Here is a 19,965-nt window from a genome sequence, read left to right as displayed (position 1 = left end):
GACCGACTAAAAAGCAGTGTAAGAGGAACGTATCTGAAACCGCTAAATCCACCACTGAGCAACCACTGCTTCTGCAACGTAAAAGGTGACCCAGCGCTTGCCGAAACACTGCCGACTGCCAGTGGCATGGAAAACCCAGCTGGTTTGCAATCCGTTCCTTAGGGAATTCGTTTTAGATAAACAGCTTCTTGCCATAAACTTCAGTATAAACTGGAGACGAATACGTTCAATTAGTGAGCAAATAACACAAATGACCTTCTCAAAAGTATTCTATTTCAGCTAAAATTTAAAGCGCGTTTCCTGTATTCACATACCCCGATACATACACCGATGACAAGATCCGTAACACACGCGGACTGGTCGGAATCAAAGCAATCAGCACCGTTTTTGGCATCCTTTAATCCTGTATGATCAGAAGTTCGTATTACAGCCACGTGACGAAGTGGAATATCTCAAAGACCGTGCAGCGCAGGCCGAAAGGAAATAATAAAAGCAGAACTGTATCAGAAGGAATACCTAGTTTTTAATGACTGGAAGCCAAAATGGTTATTATGTAACTTAGACTGTTAATTAAGCCAGCTCATATCTTTTTCAAGCCTCATGAAGTGCTTTCACTTGGTACACTCGGAGCAGCCAGTTCTACCGGTACTTGCATCACCACACCTTTCTGATGAATCTGGACACAGACCGAAAACAGGAATTGACTGCACTAACATTTGAACTTAAAAAAAAACCAAGAAAGTAATAACTGAGAGAGTAACGGAAGCTCCGCATCGCTTCCGACTGGTCAAAAGTCGGGCAGCCCTGGCAGCCGGATAGGGAAGGCTGGACAAAAGCAAAAAAAAAAAAAACACCCAGCTTCTCTATAAGATTGTAAGAATATCCACACTGTGCAAAGTAAAAGCACATCCTATCCGGTATCCTAACAGTGGAGAGTAGCAGATGCTTATGGAAAGCATATAAAGAACAGAGGAAGCATAAAACGGTATTTTCAATGGTGCACACTTCCAGCTGTCAGCAATCATGGAAGATGCAGGAATTCCCGAGCCCAAAGCTGCATTCAGACCACTGTACTGCCCTGTGCTGAGAAAGCAGCCCCTTGTGTTCATTTTAAGTTTCTCGCACAGTGGACCCAAGACAGTTTAAATGGGAAGGACTATGTAAGAGGGCTCAAAACAAGTACAGGCAATACAATCCGCACTAAAAAGCCATCACGTTTGCATGATATCCGGCAAAACAGGCCCCCGTCAAGCAAGGTTTCTGTTCACCTCCCAAAAGCATCAAAAGCTAATGAGAAAAACATGAATAAGTGGGAGACACCCCAGAAGGAACATTTAATAAAAAGACAGGAGACATGAGCCAGACAGAAGGAATGCAGAAGGAACACCCTAAACAGCACTGAGATAGAGATCACAGGGCTTCCAGACCATGTCAACAGACGCCTATAATCAGCATCAAAAAGAACTCAGTCCCTCATTCATCCTCAGATGCCTTCTCATCTAATCTACACTGCTATTCCACTCACTCCGATGATGAGGGCAATCTGCAGCCTGTGTCCCTGGCAGAGGGCTGATCCAACCTGAGAGCAGTTTCCGTGTGAGGATACAGGGTAGCTCCGCTCTGCGCAGATCGTTCCAGGGACTGCTGCAAACCTCAGCGCTCTGCAACGTGGTCGACGCTCCAGTTAATAGAAAGGTTTAAGCTACCGACGCAAGAGCACCCAGCACCGTAATGAATTCCCATTCCTGCAGGAGGCCCATGAGAGGCAGGAACACAGCACTGCATGGCAGGATGCCTCCCAGGGCTACAGAGCTACTGTCAGTCCGGAGGCAACCTGTTTTTGTTTTATGCTAATTATACCAGTGACAATTTACCTAGGTGACCTTAAGCCGGGTAAAGTTTGGTTCACCTAGATAGATCTTTGCTGTTCAATACTGAGCGGATACATTTCCCCTTCCTTAATAACCAGTCAAGTTTGCAGCGTTACTTACGGAGAGGAGGTCCAAAGAGCACAGTGTCCAGGGCTTTCAGCTGCAGCTTCTGTCTGTGGCTTCGATCTGTCATTTTCAGAACAGTTCCCATCATGGTAGCGTTGTTGACTGCTAACCTGTAAAAGAAGAAGCATACGTGGTCACGTCAATCTGGAATAAAAACCGACCAAAAACTAGTAACATGAGAACTACAGGAGGAAGACCAGAACGCTGCCCGATTAGGGTATCAAGACACAAGAAATTCCTCAAAAAACATTGCCTCTGAGCAAAAAGCAGTGTCTTTGGCTTTAATTGGAGATCAAGAAGAAAAAGCAAGGCCATTTTTATTAAATTAATCCTGACAACCTATGTCACTTTCTAACTTTCTAACAAAACTGATCATTTTAGTGTTCTACCGGCCCATCTTTTTTTTTTTTTAATCAAATCTGTACTGCTTGCCTTTGACATCTTATTTCACAGACCACAAGAATATATTTCTCATATGGAAGAAAAACTGGACATACCATGCACTGCCCCAAACACCTTATTTTACTCCCTGTTTAATCCCTCCTCTGCAGTCAGTTTATAGGCCCCTTCTCAGTGAGAATAACCTTGACCCCCAAAAAACTGCACTGAGTTCCTTTAAAGTCTGTTATAAGTTTAAGTCAACTAACTAAAAAGCAAGTTTTACTCAAGGAATGCAAGGCTTAAAATTCTTGTTTGCTAGAGCTTTGAGGAGCTTGAATCAAGATCAACATATATCAGTGCTAAGTACTGTAGAAACACATAACAAAAGTAATCCTTAACAAGGAACTTAAACTCTACTTAGATGCGACCAATAAAACAGAGATTATCCCGTTGTTAAGGATGATGAACAATGACAGAGAAATCCAATGACTTCACTGAGGCTACAAAGGAAGCCCATGGCAGAGCCAGGCTGCAACCTAGAACTGTTTTGTTCCAGTTCAAGGTTTTAGCTCTCAGTATGTAGCTTCAGGCACAGACAGTCAGTCGGATGAAGTCTAGGATACCAACCAGCAAGGGCCAGATTTACCATCACACAGTTCAGACTGCAACRTCTCCTTTCGCCCACAACAGATACACTTTCACTTATGGCTAAGTCGGTCCCTGCAGAGAAGGGTGCAGTGCAAAGCCAAATCCTCAGAACATAACTGCAGCGCAACACGTATTGTACTTGGCTCTGTGCGCACAGACGAACTTCACATGATGTTATGAGCCACCTAAAACCTGTTTTCCTCTCTGGCATACGTCCCGGAGGAATACAAGACAATGCAGTGAGCACTGACCTGGGCATGGCATGTCCACTCAGCTGCAACTTTCTGAAGGTCTCTTCGTACTGTGGCAGCTCTACGTAGGTAATGAGCCACTGAACCACCTCGTCAACTGTCCAATTATACACTGTAGGAGAGGTAGAAAACAAGCAAGCAGCTTAATATTTTTACCAAGCAACTAAAATCGTCAAGCCAGCAGTACGAGCATAACTAGTAGCTTCACCAGATATACCTCCTCCTGTCACCTTTAGCAAAGAAAAAATACCTGCAGAGTTTAAACGGACACATTCCTATTAAGTAAGGAACGAAACTGGGAGGGCATTTAATCTTGCAGAGTATTATAGAAGAAATAACCCTACTGGAATACTTACAGGTTCTCAGCCCCTACCTGGTCGCCTCGTGTGATTAGTTTTGCTAGTCTGTTCTATACACGCGATGGTCTGCTACGGGTTTACCATAAACAGACAACAACGTATAGCGCATAAGGGCTGGTGCTTTCCCAACAGCAGCCTCTGACAATAAACTTTTCAAGGCGATTGATTTGACACTGTGCTTACAGCTCACAAAGGAAAACATGCAATGAGGCCATCGGATAAACAGCAGCCTAAGACAGTTACTGGCAAAGCTTCACTACCTCTTCTGGCTCTGGAGTCATAGGCAGCTGCTTATCACGTCATAAGAACAGCCTGAGGCTGAGATCCTCCGAAGAGACAAGACCCAACGTATTCTCAGATGATAAGTACAATCACCTTTCTCTATTTTTTCCTATTTTCTGTTCTATTACTCATTTTCTCTCATCCTCATGATATTGCTTTTACCTCATTACTCCCAACAAAGTACAGTCATCCCCCCACATGCCTAAACCACAGAACTAGCAACTTCAGTTAACGTATCTGACTACATGCTCTGAAAGCCTCACTAACTCCTCCAGACCTTTTGAACACGAGTCTTTTGACAAAAATAAAAAAGCACATGCAGAAACGCTCTAAGAAAATGGCTGTAAATAGCCTGAGAAAGGGTACAGCAGCCAGAGGGGAACCAGGGGAACTTATCCCCATAATTGCCTCAACATTTTGCGGAGTTTCGCAACGTTCAAAGACATTAATGGCAAATCTAGGTGCCTTGACTTGAGGGAGTTCACCTTTGACACTTAGATGATCCATAAAGCTCCAAAATCACAGCCGGTGGAGCTTTGGGGAATGAAGCTTGTGCCTTTGCCACTTAGTTTTGCCACATACAGTGACCACGGGAAGACAAAGAAAATCAGGCAGCAAATTTTTTCTGAGGACATAGGATTTGTCTGCTGTGCTCTGATTTATCTACTTCTGTCTGTGTAGCATGGATTGAGTTCTTGTGGAGTTTACTCAATCTCCAATGATTTAAAGAGAGCTCTACGCTCGATATCTAGTCATCGTTGATTGTCACTACCTCACATCCTTCTGGCCCAAGATCCATCGATCTCTCTCACAGTTTCCACCAGTCAGCTGGAGAAAAGGTCCATTCACTACTGGCTTAAAGGCTTCTACCATTACCGAATTCAAAGGTGCCATGGTAATTTCTTAAATGCCAGCAATGAGTTGTCCCACAAATATCCCAGAAACATCTCTCAACTCGCCCAAATGAGCTAAACGCTTTCAATGGAAAGATGATAGAATGGTGTTGGCTGTTTGACAGGAACTAGAGTCAAGAGTTAAGTAAAAGGTAGCAAGATTTAAAAAAAAAAAAAAAGGTAATCTTCATGTAAGCTTGCAAGATGATTCACAGATACACGTTAGCAAACTCAAAGCCAGCAAACTGCACTAGTTTAAGAAAATTCCCTATAGTTACAGGTCCACAAACTATGGGAAACTAATTTTCTATCGCCATAAGCAATATATTAAAACTGAAGGTGTCTAGGAAAGCCAGGGGCAGAGTTTGGGAACCACATTCCTTAGGCAGCGGCATTGCCCACAGCCCGGGAGCATCGGCACGGCGGCACTGCACCGCGCTGGGCTGGAGAGAACTGACATCACACACCAGTTATCACTTAATGTCAAGCAACTGGGAAACGTGAATGGTGCCCAAGGGGACCAGAAATCGAAATAAGCTCTGAAGAACCTAGTGCTGATGTCAAAGCCTCCAATCCCTACTAGTGAATGTCAGGAGGCCTGGCATGAAGTATCAGAGCCCACCTCAAAAATGTGCTCTAAAACCTCAAGATGCAAAAATTGATGCTAATCTGGGTATGGATTCTGTTGTCAAAGAGCTAAATACAGAAGTCACTTGTGCTCAGAGCTTTCACTCTCCTCTGCCTCAGTTTTAATGCCCAAACCTTCCAGAGAGCAGCACTTCCAGCCAGCAGAGAGGAAGGGCAGACTCTGCGAGAGAAAGAGCGCTGTAAAGACCAAGTCATGCCCACTAACGAATCCCCACCCTTGGGACAGCGTCCATCCAAATCCTAAGCTGGTAAAAAGCCTCAGCAGAGCTGGACAAGGCCTGGAGCAGCCAGCTCTTACCGTTCCTGCTTTGAGCAGGAGGTTGGGACCTCAGGAGGTCACTTCACAGCTTCGGGTGCTCATCTGCACAGGAGCAATGACTGCCACTGCTGCCTTCAGCCACCGCAGCTTTTCTAGGAGCCTGAAAAGGAGGATTTGAACCTTCCCATAACCAGGGGGGTAACTGGATCTTCCGAGTACAAAGATGAACAGTTTACCTATTCTGAATCCTATCCGCTGATGGTCCTTTACTTCAAAGAGCTTTGTAGAGCCAAACTTATCGAGGGTTTTACACATCAACTCCTCCATGTTGTGAAAGCATCACAATTCTTCTATTTTGGGTAATACGGGGGCAGAAACAACTTTTCATTCTACAGATATGGACCAGGAACTACAGCGATGGCAAGTAAAAAATACTCCTTTTCAAGTTAAGTGTTCATCTGTTCTGGACATCAGCTAATGACAGACTTTACAGGGCTTTTCCAAAGCTACTTTCTGTAACTGCATKAAGAGAGCTGACCCTTTTCTATGAGCCTGATTCTATTAGTTTAAAACCACAGTTCAGAATCCAAGATTAGACTCCATGCCACTACCCTTTAGAAGCTAGCAATTTATTTTATTAGCTAAATAYAGAGAACGCTGAGAAAGAAAAACAAAAGTGCTAATTAAATCCAATAAGAGTAGGAAAATTATGCCACAGACTCTACGAATGATGCTTACGATGTATTTCAGAAACGGGAAGAGAGCAAGAGCAACTTAGTAATTAAGGAACACGGAGAGTATCATGAGATGTTCTCCACCATCCCATAATGACTTTTATGCTTACTCAACTGACACGAAGACATACTTCAGGCAAAGCCATCTGTAAACAGCAGTACAATAGAATTTCTAACATGAGGCTTTCCTTGAACACAAGAGACAAGCGGATTCGTTGGCATCATTCTGACTTTTAAGTGGTTTGGACAAGAATTTTAAACATATTGCCTGCCCATCACCATGAGACTGATTGTAGTCCTGGAAAAACAATTCCAGAATCAGGCAGAGAATCACTTTGTTTTCAAACAGCTTTTCAAATGCTGTAGCTAAAAATTTATTTAGTATTTCAGGGATCGTGAGGGATTATAACGTACTTCGAGGCAGGTATCTACACAGTGCTTTGAAAACACTGACACATCCTACCCTCGAATAATTCAAAGTCTAAGTCAGACAAATCAAATACAAAAGAAACAGGACATACTTGAGAAATGGAAAGCTTTTGAGTGGATGAAGTGATCAGAAGACTAGAATCCAATTTTTCAAGCAATGTGTGTCGATAAGATTATCTTATTTTGGAGGACAGAGGGAAGGGAAAAGACCAGAAGTAAAGAGAACAACGGCAACTAAAAATTTTCCTGAAAAGGAAAATGTTCCAGGTCTTGAGAGCAACAGGATAAGAAGCACAATGAAGAGAAGAGGAAAAGCACAAAAGGAGGTGTAAAGTTCAGGCATTGGCAGAAACAGTGTACGTCACAGATCACAAAATTGACCCCAATATATCAAAAGGCCAAATGATCTGGTTCAAAACACCAACACATCCTTCAGTCAACACAGTAACTGCACCTAAGCTTTGCAAAAGTGTACTTCTACTCCTTCTAGACTCTCCCCCAAACTTTTATTTTCAAGGTATTGAAGATTTTTCTGGTTATTACTAGTGGTCTTAACTTAGAATATCATTCTGTATGAAGCCCAACATTTGAGAGCAAAGTTTCTAAAATAGAAAGAAGAAAGAAACATCAGTTTCAAGATCTCTCAAAATAGAAATTTCTAAATTCTATTCAGGGGAAAAAAAAAAAAAAAAAAAAAAAAAAGACATCAGGCCTTTCCCTGACCACTTCTGGCACTCTCCTGATGCCTGGGAACAGCCAGCGCTATAAAACGCAAAGCGTGGGGCACCCCACACGCAGAGCAGCCATGGAAACACTGGGGTACTTACAAGCTTCTTTAAAGATTTAGAAGTTTCAGGAAGTTTCACGACTATAAGTGACTAAACTTCCACCACCTCCCTAGGTGAGTTGCTCTAAAGAATAATACCATTTCTTAAAAACTTGCAGTTTATTTCTTCATTGAATGTGTTTATCTCCACTTTTAGTTTTAGGACTTGATCTGCCTTCTCTTCACTAGATTAAGGAATACCTGAGGTTCAGAAAATTGTCATCTTCTAATGGAAACATGGCCTGTAGGAAAACTCCCATGCAGCTCTAATATTTAGGATGCTATTATCCCATAAAAACATCAGGTGACACTGGAGATTTAAAGGAGAACCTGGAATAGGACACCATGGTGGCTTTGTTTCAACACACATTTGCAGGAGCACAGCAGCAAACATTTTCAGCTATGACAACAGTTTTATTTTATAGTCGTATTTAGGTGTCAGAATTAGCAGTTGGAAGGAGTAACAAGAGCAACAAAATCTGGAAGGCACGGAAAAAGGAAGTTGGAAGAAATACTTGTAGATGGCAGTAAAGGCAGAGTAGGAATGTTTTTCCTGGGATGTGTACACACATTGCTGTCAAGGTCGTGTGGAATTCAAATTGTTTATTACTTTTATAGCAAGGGGTGTGTGTGTATGCGTATGTGTATGTGTACAAATATGCGGGGTGGGGGAGCAGGCAGGGGAGAGAGTTTGTTTTGCTTGCTTGTTTTTTGGTTTGGTTTGGTTTGGTTTACCTTCAGATGTCTTCCAGGCCTTCCAAAGATCTTCCACACTAATGAGTTTGTCTTCGCCATGGAAGGTGCTGTGCTTGACTGTTGGGTCATGATAGTTCAAGTCCTCCCTCAAGAACTAGGAGAAGAATAAACAGTGGGATTATTCTTTTGATTCAGCTTTTAGAGAGAGGAGGAACATTAAAAATCTTTCACCTGTCTTTCTTATTATTTAAAGACCTGTGGCTGTAATATTAAGTTCTGTGGTAAAGTCCTAGTAATAGTCTGAGACGAAGCATCTCTCAAACATCTGGTCTTTATTCAGAACTCTAAGTGATTAAAATTACACCACCTCTCTAGGTGAGTTGTTCCAACAAATAATATCAGCTGTTCAAACCAGAAGCTTATTTCTAGTTTGAATGTGTTTATCTCTGCTTCCAGCTTTAAAATTTCATTCTATCTTCTTTTTCCTAGGTTAAGTAGCCGTCTGCCAGCAAAGATTTCCTCCCTGGGCCACACTGACAATAAGTCACCTTATGCACTTCACAGAACCACAGAAKGSTTGAGGTTGGCAGGGACCTCTGGAGATCATCTCTTCCAACCCCCCTGCTCAAGCAGGGTCACCTGCAGCACGTTGCCCAGGACCATGTCCAGGTGGCTTCTCCAAGGATGGAGACTCCACAACCTCTCTGGGCAACCTGTCCCGACACTCAGTCACCCTCCCAGTAAAAAAGTTTTTCCTTATGTTCTGAAGTCTCTCATTTAAAAAAACATTTTCCCAACCTCAAACCATTCTTCCCGTTCTTTTCTGATCATTTTTTCAGAGTCCTTTTCCAACTGTCATTATAAGAAGAGGTGTCAGCATTCCCACAACAGTCACGTAAGTACTACGTAGAGAGGTACTACTTGACTTTCGTCTTGATATCACAGCTAGCTCTCTAAGCTATGAGCCGCGAAAAAAACATTATTGTCGCTAACGTCCGCAGATAAAATTCACAATTCATTCAGGGAACACATCTGTCATAATAAAGCGTTCTGTTTTGTTCCTATCTCCCTCCAATCTCAGGAAAAGACAGGTCAGAAACAGAAGACCTCAAAGAAAAGTGAAGGAAATTATCAGATGCATGAACCAAATTCAAGTGAGAGCAAGAGGGAGAGCGAGAGGCACCAACAAGGTTTGAGGCTACACCGTACACAGAAGGACTCCATGAGATGCGAGGAAAGCAAAGCATGTGAACATCAAATAAAAGAAAAGAAAGGATCACTCAGCTTACCTTTTCCTAACATACTGAACAAACTTGAAAGATAAATTTATATTTAAATCACCCTTTTGGGGGAAATATTATGTATTCATCCAATAAACGATTAACATGTGGAATTCTTTACTACAAGTCTTTTAAGCTGAAGAATGTAACAGAATTATATAAAAAAGTCATCCACAAATAAAAGATACCATTTTAATATTAGATATGGTATTACAAATATCCGTGAAAACCGAACTTTCCATATTCTTTGTGAACCTGCTCAGACCACCACCAAAGCCCTCTGGAGTTAACTTCTGGCTTGAGCCTTTCCCCTACCTGCTCTCTTGCTTTCTAGCCTTTCCTCATCTTGCAAACAAACCGCRCTGACATTCCTGACTTCGCCTCGGCTTAAAAACCTTTACCTTCCCCTGGTCCTCTAAAAAACTCTGAATATCCAGAGTACTTCGCCACGCTGCAATGCACCTCTAAAACCACGTTCTTCACACTGAAATGCTCTCCTGAGCTGCTGCTGAAGAACCTCATCTGAGTTATCTTCAGATTTTGAGGCTAGAAAGCCTGAAAATGAGAAGGTAAACCCAAGCCATCGTGTGACGTCTACTACTCCCTTTGGCTAGCTCCAGCGCAGACACACACCTAGCCCGGTGCGGACCCCTCGCTTGGCCGCGCCGCCCCTGCAGAGGGGGCAGAGACGGGGCCGGGAGCAAGGCAGGAGCAGCCCGGCTGCCACCTCGCGCTCCGTTAAGGGGTGACCTACAGGGGAATGCGGCAATGTCATCTGGTGCGACACGCGGCGCTGCCGGAGCGGCTGTGAACTCCCCCGGGGATGCAAGGCCTCAGCTGTCGCTCTGTATATTTAGCTCGGCGAGCACAGAAAGGAAAAGTGATCTCCTCCAGCTTTCCTTCCACGCACCGTCACCAAAACAAACTCCCAAGGACTCTCCGAAGGGGATGGTGCCATCCGGCACGGAAGCAGCCCTGCACGCCAGCAGAAAGCAGGACGCCGGGCCAGGCTGCCGGTTCCTTCGGCAGGAGCTGCGCTGCGGACGTGGAAGTTCAGCGACACGCTGAAAGCAGCTTTTCCTTTTACTGTCTTCGGTGGAAAACACCGGGAAAAGAGAAGTAGGAATACGGCACATTAGCCAAGTTCTGCCCAGAATGGTTCACGGAGAGCTGATCCCACCTAGGGATGAGGATCTCCAAAGGGCTGCTGGTGGCCCACGGCGCTTTTCAGCTCTCCTTTCCGTGACCCTGTGCTTTACATTAGAAAACGGGAAGATATTTCCAGCTGAGGTGGGTACRGCAACTGCGGACACGCCGTCTTCACGGCCATGAACATCGGACGTGCGCACTGCTGGGCGAGACTTCTTCAGCCACCCACCAGCACTCAATGAATTCTAATACATTAAAGTCCCACCGGTGGCTATCGAGCCATTTTTCACACCCCGTATTTGTTACAATCTATTGCACAAACAATTTCCCGATTTTAAATTGAACAGCTCTAATTTGCTTTTTCCAGGGGAGGGACTCCACAGGGGTTTCACRTACACAGATTGCAGTACTGACCACATACATTTTGTATATGTCAGGAAGAATCAGTCAGTAATTACTGTTCATTGTAAAGATTTCTTTTATAATTTACCCRATTTCTCTATATAACAATTATATAACATTATCCAAGACTCGCACAGAAACCAGCTGTTGCACATCCTTCAAGAATTCCCCACTTGCTTAAGAACCTCTTAAACAGGTGTATGGGGAAAAAAAAATAAAAAAAAAAGCAGGAGATAATGAACAAATAGTTCATTAGCTCCTCTGCCCTGAAGAGGCATTTACGCTTGGGACCAAACAGGTCTCTGTACAGACAGTCAGAGGGATTGTAGTAATGGGGGGATGTACCTCATCACTGCTGAAGTCATTCGCAGTTTTGACCTCCGCAACGGCCCGTTACACAAAGTTAGTCGCATTTTACRCGGAAAATATTTTCTCTTGCTTATTTTAAACGCCACCTGGTGAGTCAAAACGATGGGCAATACAAATGAAATTAAGGGACGCTAAATCCTCATTCGCTATTTCGCGTATCCGTTCTTTTAACGCGCCGTAGACATCTCTGCCGGATCTTCACCTCGGTCGCTTCTTCTCCCCGCCGCGCAGAGCACGCAGCCTCTGCTCGCGTGGCCGCTGCCAGCAGTATTGCCTCCGGCTGGCTGCGGTCGCAGAGCCGCTGTCACCCGCCGTCCACGCTGGGCCCAGTCCTTCAGGTGYCCTTCACGGCAGTAAGCACCGGAGACGCTGCACACTCTGGAGCACCAGGATGCAGCACCTCCAGAAGAAACCATTACAGAACCATCTCAGGATTGTAGAGCCCCACTGAACACGGGGACCCACATTTACCTCTAAATGAGAGAATTTCTCCCAACTGCCAAATACCGCGACCAGGATATTCTTCTCCACTCTAACAGGGGTAAGGATTTGGGGTCGCACGTATTCTTTGCTTAATACACACCAGGTGTCTCAATGGCTGCGAGCATACTCAAAAATGAGCAGTTCCACGAGCAAGCAAAATCTCCGAAGCATGATTTTCTGGAGATTTCTCTGCCTTTTAATCTGCAGTAGCTCCAGCTACACGCACGTTCTCTAAATTTCCCCACAGAGCCTTTAGATCCCTCCCACATACCTGAATTTTCTCCTCCCCAAATATCATCATCTTTCTTTAATATCAACTACCATATGGGCAAGAGGTGACATGTGTGCACTGACTCATTAGTATGTAAGCGGTAAACAGCCAAAAAAGACTAAGTAACTGCAGAGCTCAGACTACATCACTTCCTTCAGTGAGTACACTGATTTTAATGTCTTTTCTGAGCCACCGATTTTCATGAGAGCTGCAGGAAACTTCTTATTCGCAAGTCACTAATGTGGCTAAACAAGGCAATGGGGTCAAAAGTTAGAGAAGATGAGCAATAACATAAACCTTGTTTCCTTACGAAACCAGGCTAAAAGCATCTCAGAGACTGAAATTTGTCAATTTAATCCTAAAACAGAGTTGCCCCTAAACAGCTGAAGCTACCTTTTAAGTGAATATGAAGATCAGAAATAGATCGCTAATTAGAAGATTTCCCCATGAGAGAGAGAGTTCTTTCACTTTAATTGAGGTCACTGATGCCATCTTAAACTTTACTGAAAATTCACTTCCAGAAAGGAAAAAATGCAATGATGATTTGAGGACAGCATAAAGTTGTTAGACACATTTTCACCTACCTTACATATAATTAAAATGTTAAAAAAATAGTTATTATATGTCTCTCTCTCTCTAGTCAGGTCTTTTAATCCAAACAAAACGTGTGCTCACAACCTTTCCCCAAGAGAAAAGGCCAAAATAATAAATGCAGATACAAAGTTCTCAGCTGAACAGGGAAACAACTTTTAACCAAGCAAAAAGCTTGGTCTTTTGCAATGAAGCATGCAGGCTACGTCAAGCGTCCCTTCTGCTCTTCGCATGTTCTAGCTGCAGACTCACCACAAGCACAGAACGAGCAGTGTGTGCATAGGTGTTTAAGCAAGGACTTCTATGATCGAAGGTTTGTGAGACCTTCACAGTCTCTGCCAAAGCGTACAAATGCTTCTGGAGAACAGGCGACTAAAACCAACCTTCAAAATTACCTCAACCTTACCCTCAACAGGGAAGGATTATTATTATTATTGGAATTAATCTAAGATCAATAGAAAGACAAATAGTGGAAACATGGGGCTTACCAAGCAACTCATTCAACTAAACTCAACCCATCTGTGCGAAGACTGATCAGATACCAACGCGTTCCAGCCTATAATAAAGACATTAGATCATTTCATTGCAGAACTCTGTCTCAAATTTACTTATGAAAGAGATACATCTCAAGTATATCAACCTAAACTAAAGGTAGACTACTCAAAATAACTACTTGTGGTATGGCATTACAATACATTCTACTTTGATATTAGCATCCTCTGAACGGAGACCTCCCGAGGTCCCTTCCAACCTGAATTATCCTACACTACTGTGGTCCAAAGCAGCCTAGAGAACTTCTCCTAGCCTCCATCAGAATCGCCTTGTCTACGTAAGCTGCGGCTAGCTTTCCCATCCCTTGGTGGGCACCAGCAGCCACTTAGCTCTAGGGCTGCTCTTTTGGTTCTCTGGCAGGGGGGATCCTTTCGGCTTGCACAGTCGTGTATCTATCCCTGCAAAGCCTTCGCTCGTAAGGTCTATGCTGACAGGGAAATATCACTGATTTATCATAACCCACGCTTTCCTTGCATTTCCCACATCATTTTCTACAAAAGGTTATGAAAGGGAGTATGCCAYGGCATTCTGTACTCTGACTCCCGAGATAAGGGCGCTGCATATGCTGAGGAAACAAGTGTGATGTGAAGATTAAACATAAGAGCCATAAAAGGCTTAAATTTGAGCCTCTTACATTCTTCCAAACAACATCTACAGCAGCTGTCCCACAACCAAAGACAGAGAGTTAAAACACGATTGCAGTGTATTACGCAGGGGCCGGGGGGAGGGAGCGCAACGGGCAGTAGCTGGCTGGCCAAGGAATACCCCCAAAGCACGTTCTCCAAAGGCTTCAGAGCCTTCACTGAAAGCAGMTGAATTCCATGAAACATTAACGCATTAATACAAGTTTCAAGCTTAGCAGAGGCAGAACCTTRCAACTGTATTGTGTACCTTGGGGTCACTCTAATACTTCATTTTTTCCATATATAAAACAGATAAAACCATTTTGCTGTCAGTTGTAGAGACCTAAACACGCAGACAACTATTTTCCATAAAGCGGTATTTGCACACAAAATGCAGTTTGCTTGTCAAGTCTAAAAGAAAATCAAAGAAAAAACATCCTCAATTCTCAGAAAAGATACGTATTTAAAACGTTGACTATGTTATGTTGGGAACTGTGATTCATATTATGTTTTATGTTTTAATTTATGTTTTAACCCTAAGACGGTCATGAGTCATTTCTAAAAAGCAGTAGGCTAACAGGAAGAAAAGAACAAATACAATAACTCTGGAGATTTTATTACTTTCCTTTACGAATGACATAGCACGGTCTTGCTAGGAACTGAGTTTGAACTCAGTTCATACGAATCGATATAAATTTCACGATTGCTTACTGGATCTCAGCTGCTTCCGGCAAGCCCAGAGCAACGGTGCCGCAGCAGTTTCCGCTTCCATCGGAGGCGGCACTCGGGAATTACTCCACCTTTTGCACYCGCAGGCTCGATCCCCGCTCCGTGGCCGCTCTGCTTCCCACCCAGCCGTTGCRCCCTTACAGCTGTCGCCGGATGCATTTGTCTGATGACTCACCGGCAACTGCAGCRCCAGGGGTCACATCTCCGCTCCTCGCACCGCGGAGGGTCCTGCTTCTTTCCGGGTTCCCTTCAACKGTTGGCTTCGATGGAAAGAGCTTGCTGTGACAGATAGCGCTCTTGCTCCCTACTTTAGCAGATTATACCTACTTAAAATGTTTGAGGCAAAACTTTGCAAGTTTGGGATGGGACACTTTYAGGGATGGGTTCCTGGGATTCACCCTGACTTTTCTTACTCTGGTAAAAAACTGCTTTGGTGTTCAAACGGTGAGCAAAACAGGGAGCACGAAGCGCTACACAGGCACATCAGAGCTCACTGAATTCTGTATCAAACACTCCGGCATGGCCAAGGGCCAACCCAGAAACAAAACCCAGCTGCAGACTGCAGAAGAAGCGATAAAACCGTTCGAAATCTTTGCCACAGCAGGGCTGTRCTTTGCCAAACCCAAGCTTTTCTTCCTGTCCCCGAGCATTGTTTTCCCGACGTAGGAAAGGTCGGCGGCCCGCGACTCCCTGTATCCGAGGCAATGGGCAGGGACAGAGACCCGAAGAGCCGGACAAGCAAACCAGCRGTATTATTAGCAGCCCTTGGTACAGGCTGCCTGAGGAGAGGATCTAGGCTCAGGTCCAACAGTTGTCACAGCAGAAAGGAACGTGCAGCCAGGCCTCGCACYGGGAGCGAACTCGAGGCCTCTGCTAGCTTCCGAGTCTCGCGTGACGGCAAAAACACTTCTCAGGGCAGAGCCACCGAGCCCATGATGCCCAGGAGCTGAACTGGACGGATAACTGGAGCAAGAAGCCTGTTTTTTCCAGAGGATGCTATTATGTATCATATCCTTTCAAAAGCATTTTAATCCAGGTAAACTCTACGTAGGAAACCAATTACCGCTGGCCAGTTCAATTAGCCAAAACAAACTTTTACTATTTCATATGAAAAATCCCACGTTTACCTACTTCTTCAAATTACCTATACCCAACCGTTAACAGCCTAAGTAATGGAAGAAAGATTTCTCATTAAACATCAGAAGCATCAGCTTCCCCCCGTCCTTCTAACTGCCACAACCACCTTTTTTGCTAGGAAGCTTGTAACAACTGCAAAACTCCCCTAAACACCATTCAGAGACGCTTCTTATTCCAAGCAGCTCAGCAAAGAATATTAAACTTGAAAGAAGGGGTGAAGAGAAAGATGCTGGGAGAGGGAAAAGGGCAGGGAGCTGGGACAACTCCAGGAAGGGCGCGCAGGCACAACACCCAAGCTTCCATCCAGGCTTAGCTTCAGGAGGGATCTTAGCCAGCACCGAGGCGACCTGGATCTCAAGAAGGGAGCCGGAGATCAATACTGTGACCAATTCCATTTTGAAGAGCAGGATGAAGGAATACACACAAAGAGAAATAGGGGGGTTCGCACCGAGGAAGTGCAATGCAAAGAGCGAGCGGTCGCAGTTCTTAGGCAATGGGAGACTCTGATGAGAAGACGCCTACTCAAACATCCAGATTCGGTAAAGGGGGAGCCAACGCCAGAGTTCCTAGCAGGAAAATATAACAATCTGATCGACAAGCAGAACAATACAGTTCTAGCGCCTGTATTTCTAATGAACAGGAAGGGATAAGACACACACATAAAACTGGAAGAGGGTTCCTGTAACCAAGACAAATGACGCAAAGGCCTTGGAGAGTTGTCTGGCCGGACAGAAAAATAATTGCAAGTGTTTTCAAGACAGACTAGTAATTACCGAAGCCAGTGATTTTGAAGTCTTCTAGAAAAAAAGATTATTACTCGTACAGAGGTAATAGCTATACAGTGAAATGAACTGACAATAAAACCAAAAAACCAAGTCTTTGAACATGATAATATTGTCAGCATATATAGAATAAGCTATCAACTAGCCTACASAGAGGGCGGGATTTGCTCTAAGTGGCATAAAAATTGCTAGTTAATGCTCAACCCTAGCAACATGAGGCTCATCCTCAATTTAATAACGGGTGAGCCGGATGCATCAAGTGAATCCRTCTGCCTGAGGCTACTCTGGGAGTCAGAGGGAGAGGCAGAGTTAAAGTTGCAAAGCAACGCCAAGCAAAGATCGGGCAAAAGGGAAAACACTGGATTTTAGGAAATGCGATTAGAGGCTTTTTATTTGTTTTGACTACTCTACTAAGCAGAATTTAGAGAGTGGGAAGGGCACTGCAACAAGAGAACAGGCAAGTGAATCCAGCCAGCAAGGAGCACATCGATGGCTCCTCATTAACATTGTTCTGTGCTTTAGGTTACTGTGCCGTCTCTCCGGAGACAGAAACCTTCCCCAAACCAAAAGGGGCCTTGTCGTGATTAGATTGGTCCAATAAATTGAACTGCTGCATTCCTTTAGGCAGGAGATTTAACCTCCCTGGACTTCAGTCTCTTTATGTGAAAGCTGGGAATAACGCAGGCTAGAGAAGGGTTTGCGAAGGATTTGCGACTGTACAGTTTTCAACAGACAGCACTATGTAGGTGCTAGTATTTTAAATGTGTCATAATTTTGCCACACACATCAGAACGAGAGGGGGAAAAAAATAAATCAAGCCTGTTGGTCCAGAAACAGCAGGTCACATTTTCATAAATTTTTAAGAACAAACACACAAACACAAACACACACACACATTATATCAGGTTCCACCACTGGCCATTTTTCCCGAGTCTACACAACATGCATCTAAGTTTTCATTCAGTCAAATGCCGTAAGACACACAGCGCGTATTTCCAGCACTTAGGAGAGCAACACCGCAACGGCTGACACAGCCTCACCATTCGTCTGCTGAATGGGCACACACTGGCTAGCACGAAAACCAGGAGGCGCCGTCCCAGCAGCTCCTGGTTCGCTTCCTTCCACAGCCGAGAATTTGGGTTATTCAGCAGCCCTTGCTCCTAGCACGGTCCAGCCTCTCGTCGTATGACATGGATTTGGCACAAGAGCTACGCTTCAACCATTGAGGAAACTCATGTAGCTCCAGAGACGTACATTGTCCACCTGAGTCCAGTGGAAAGGCTAGGACAACATATCCAACATACCCGTATCTTGCCAGTGTTTTTGCTATGCATTGAGGAATCAGGAAAACTGAGATCTTTTGACAGTCAGCAGATCATTCCACCAGTCTGCTTTGTTTTCACTTCCAATACTTTGCTTTTCTTATTTAGAGTCCAATCTCATTACAAGACAGAATTCCCTACCCTGAAGAGAGCCTGGCAAATGAGTATCAAATGCAATTGAGGCTACATTAAAAATACTAAATAGCTTTCTCTTTTATATTAGTCACTATTTCTATTGAACCTTATGAAAGAAAACAATTTCCTTTGTCAAGAATTTTATTTCTCTTTAATGAAGTTATCAGCTAAAATCTCAAAGGTCAAGACAACASAGATTCATTCCTTATTCTGCAGTATGCAAAAACGTATTGTAGCTTTTCCAGCTGGGTTGGTCAAAGAATGCAATAAATACTATAATGTGAAGGGACAACAGCCAGTAAATTTGCTCAACAATATCACAAAGGGAGGCTTGACCAGAGTCAGATGTGCTTCCCAGCTCCAGGATTAAAAAAGAAAGGAATGAAGTGATAATAACAATCACTCACGTAAACAGATCTGCTGGTGTCTTTCAGTGTTAAAATTGATATAGTTTATGTGTAAAAAAGATTAAGTGGATAGAAACCCAACACAGARGAAAAAAATCACACGCACTAAACCYGGACCAAGACAGAACATAGCTTTCTTTGCTAGATAAAGAGAAAGGCAACCAAAAAAAAGCCTCTCAACAGCTGAATTTCAGGCTCCACTGTCACACTACCATTACCCGTAACGCAACAGTCCTCCTAGGCCCTCTCCAGAGGCAGAATACTGTGTGAGAGAAGAACAGAAAAGTCGTTGTACACTAACCTCATCACTCTCTTCCACATCCACATTGCCATTGGCATCATCGTCCATCTGCTTGTGTATGTTGCGGACAGCTTCAAAGCTGAGCTGCTCATCTTCATCATGACACAAGGGCTTATCAATGCGGCAGAACTCTGCTTAGGGAGAAAACACTAACATTAGGCAGCCTGCACCAAAAGAAATTCCAGCTTGTTTTCTCTCTAAGCATCTTACATTTGAAAGAGCGCTTACTGAACACTTGAGAAAGTATCCCAGTGTTTTCATTCATGGTAGAATGAAGCRTAATTGCCAGATTCCTATGAAATTTCTAATTTGAACAAGAAAGGGATTGGTCATGGCCTAATCAAGGCTATTCTTCTTCAAGTTCTTCAKCATTTCCACCTCCACCGACCTCCTGTTCTGTAAGGAAAGGAAGGGCTCAGTTTGCAGGTATCAGAGCTGGGGCATTCTCCATCCAGGGTCAGGGACTTGTCTCCTCAGTGCGGTGTCTATCAACGTTCTCCTGGGAGGGAGGAAAACGGGAAGACCGTAGGGTTATGCTTTGTCTCCTATTTCATGAGCTTCACTTCTCACTGGGATGTTGTTAGTATTGGCACAGCATCTCAGTAGGACATTTGGGGAGTAAGAGTTGTATGTTGTTTATATAAATATGCCAGCTAAGAAGAGTTAGCCTTCTTCCTGATTATGAAATAGATTGTTTTGTTTTTACGTATTTTTCTACATTGCAAAACTAACACTTTAAATTTTTCTGCCTGCCCGAGTTCATCTAAGCACCAAACTCAGCTCGCCCCCATCCTCCTACGGCACCGCGGCACGTCCAGGTGCCGCTCACCGTGACAGCTCTGCAAGCTGACAAGGCGAGGTGCTACACAAGCACAGACAGCCCCCAAATGTAAGGCCTTTTTCATGGCATGCATTAAGAAAAACCCTTTTGATTCACAGATACTACATCCGAATTATCCAGTGGTAACTGCTCAGGGATCAGGCTGAAATGAGTTTTACAGCTTTTGGTCCAGTCCTCATTCAAAAGGT

At 44.0% G+C, this 19,965-nt stretch overlaps 1 protein-coding gene across 5 annotated transcripts in view; it reads right to left on the bottom strand.

The window, feature by feature from the left end:
- The window catches only part of STIM1 (stromal interaction molecule 1), a 110,660-nt gene that overhangs the window by 45,940 nt on the left and 44,755 nt on the right, over positions 1-19,965 (bottom strand). For 2 of the 5 annotated variants that reach the window (XM_026092271.1, XM_026092273.1), the window contains exons 3-6: positions 18,937-19,070; positions 8,443-8,557; positions 3,278-3,389; positions 1,992-2,107 (exon numbers count right to left, since the gene is read on the bottom strand). In XM_026092271.1, the coding sequence (XP_025948056.1) occupies positions 1,992-2,107; positions 3,278-3,389; positions 8,443-8,557; positions 18,937-19,070 (477 nt within the window). The remainder of the gene's footprint in view (positions 1-1,991; positions 2,108-3,277; positions 3,390-8,442; positions 8,558-18,936; positions 19,071-19,965) is intronic. The other 3 variants (XM_026092272.1, XM_026092274.1, XM_026092275.1) reach the window with 2 other exon arrangements.

The sequence above is a fragment of the Apteryx rowi genome, unplaced genomic scaffold, assembly GCF_003343035.1.
Source record: "Apteryx rowi isolate R43461 unplaced genomic scaffold, aptRow1 scaffold_952, whole genome shotgun sequence".
NCBI lineage: Eukaryota > Metazoa > Chordata > Aves > Apterygiformes > Apterygidae > Apteryx > Apteryx rowi.
The sequence above is the reverse complement of the archived record's forward strand: the minus strand, read 5'-3'. Positions and strand labels throughout refer to the sequence as shown.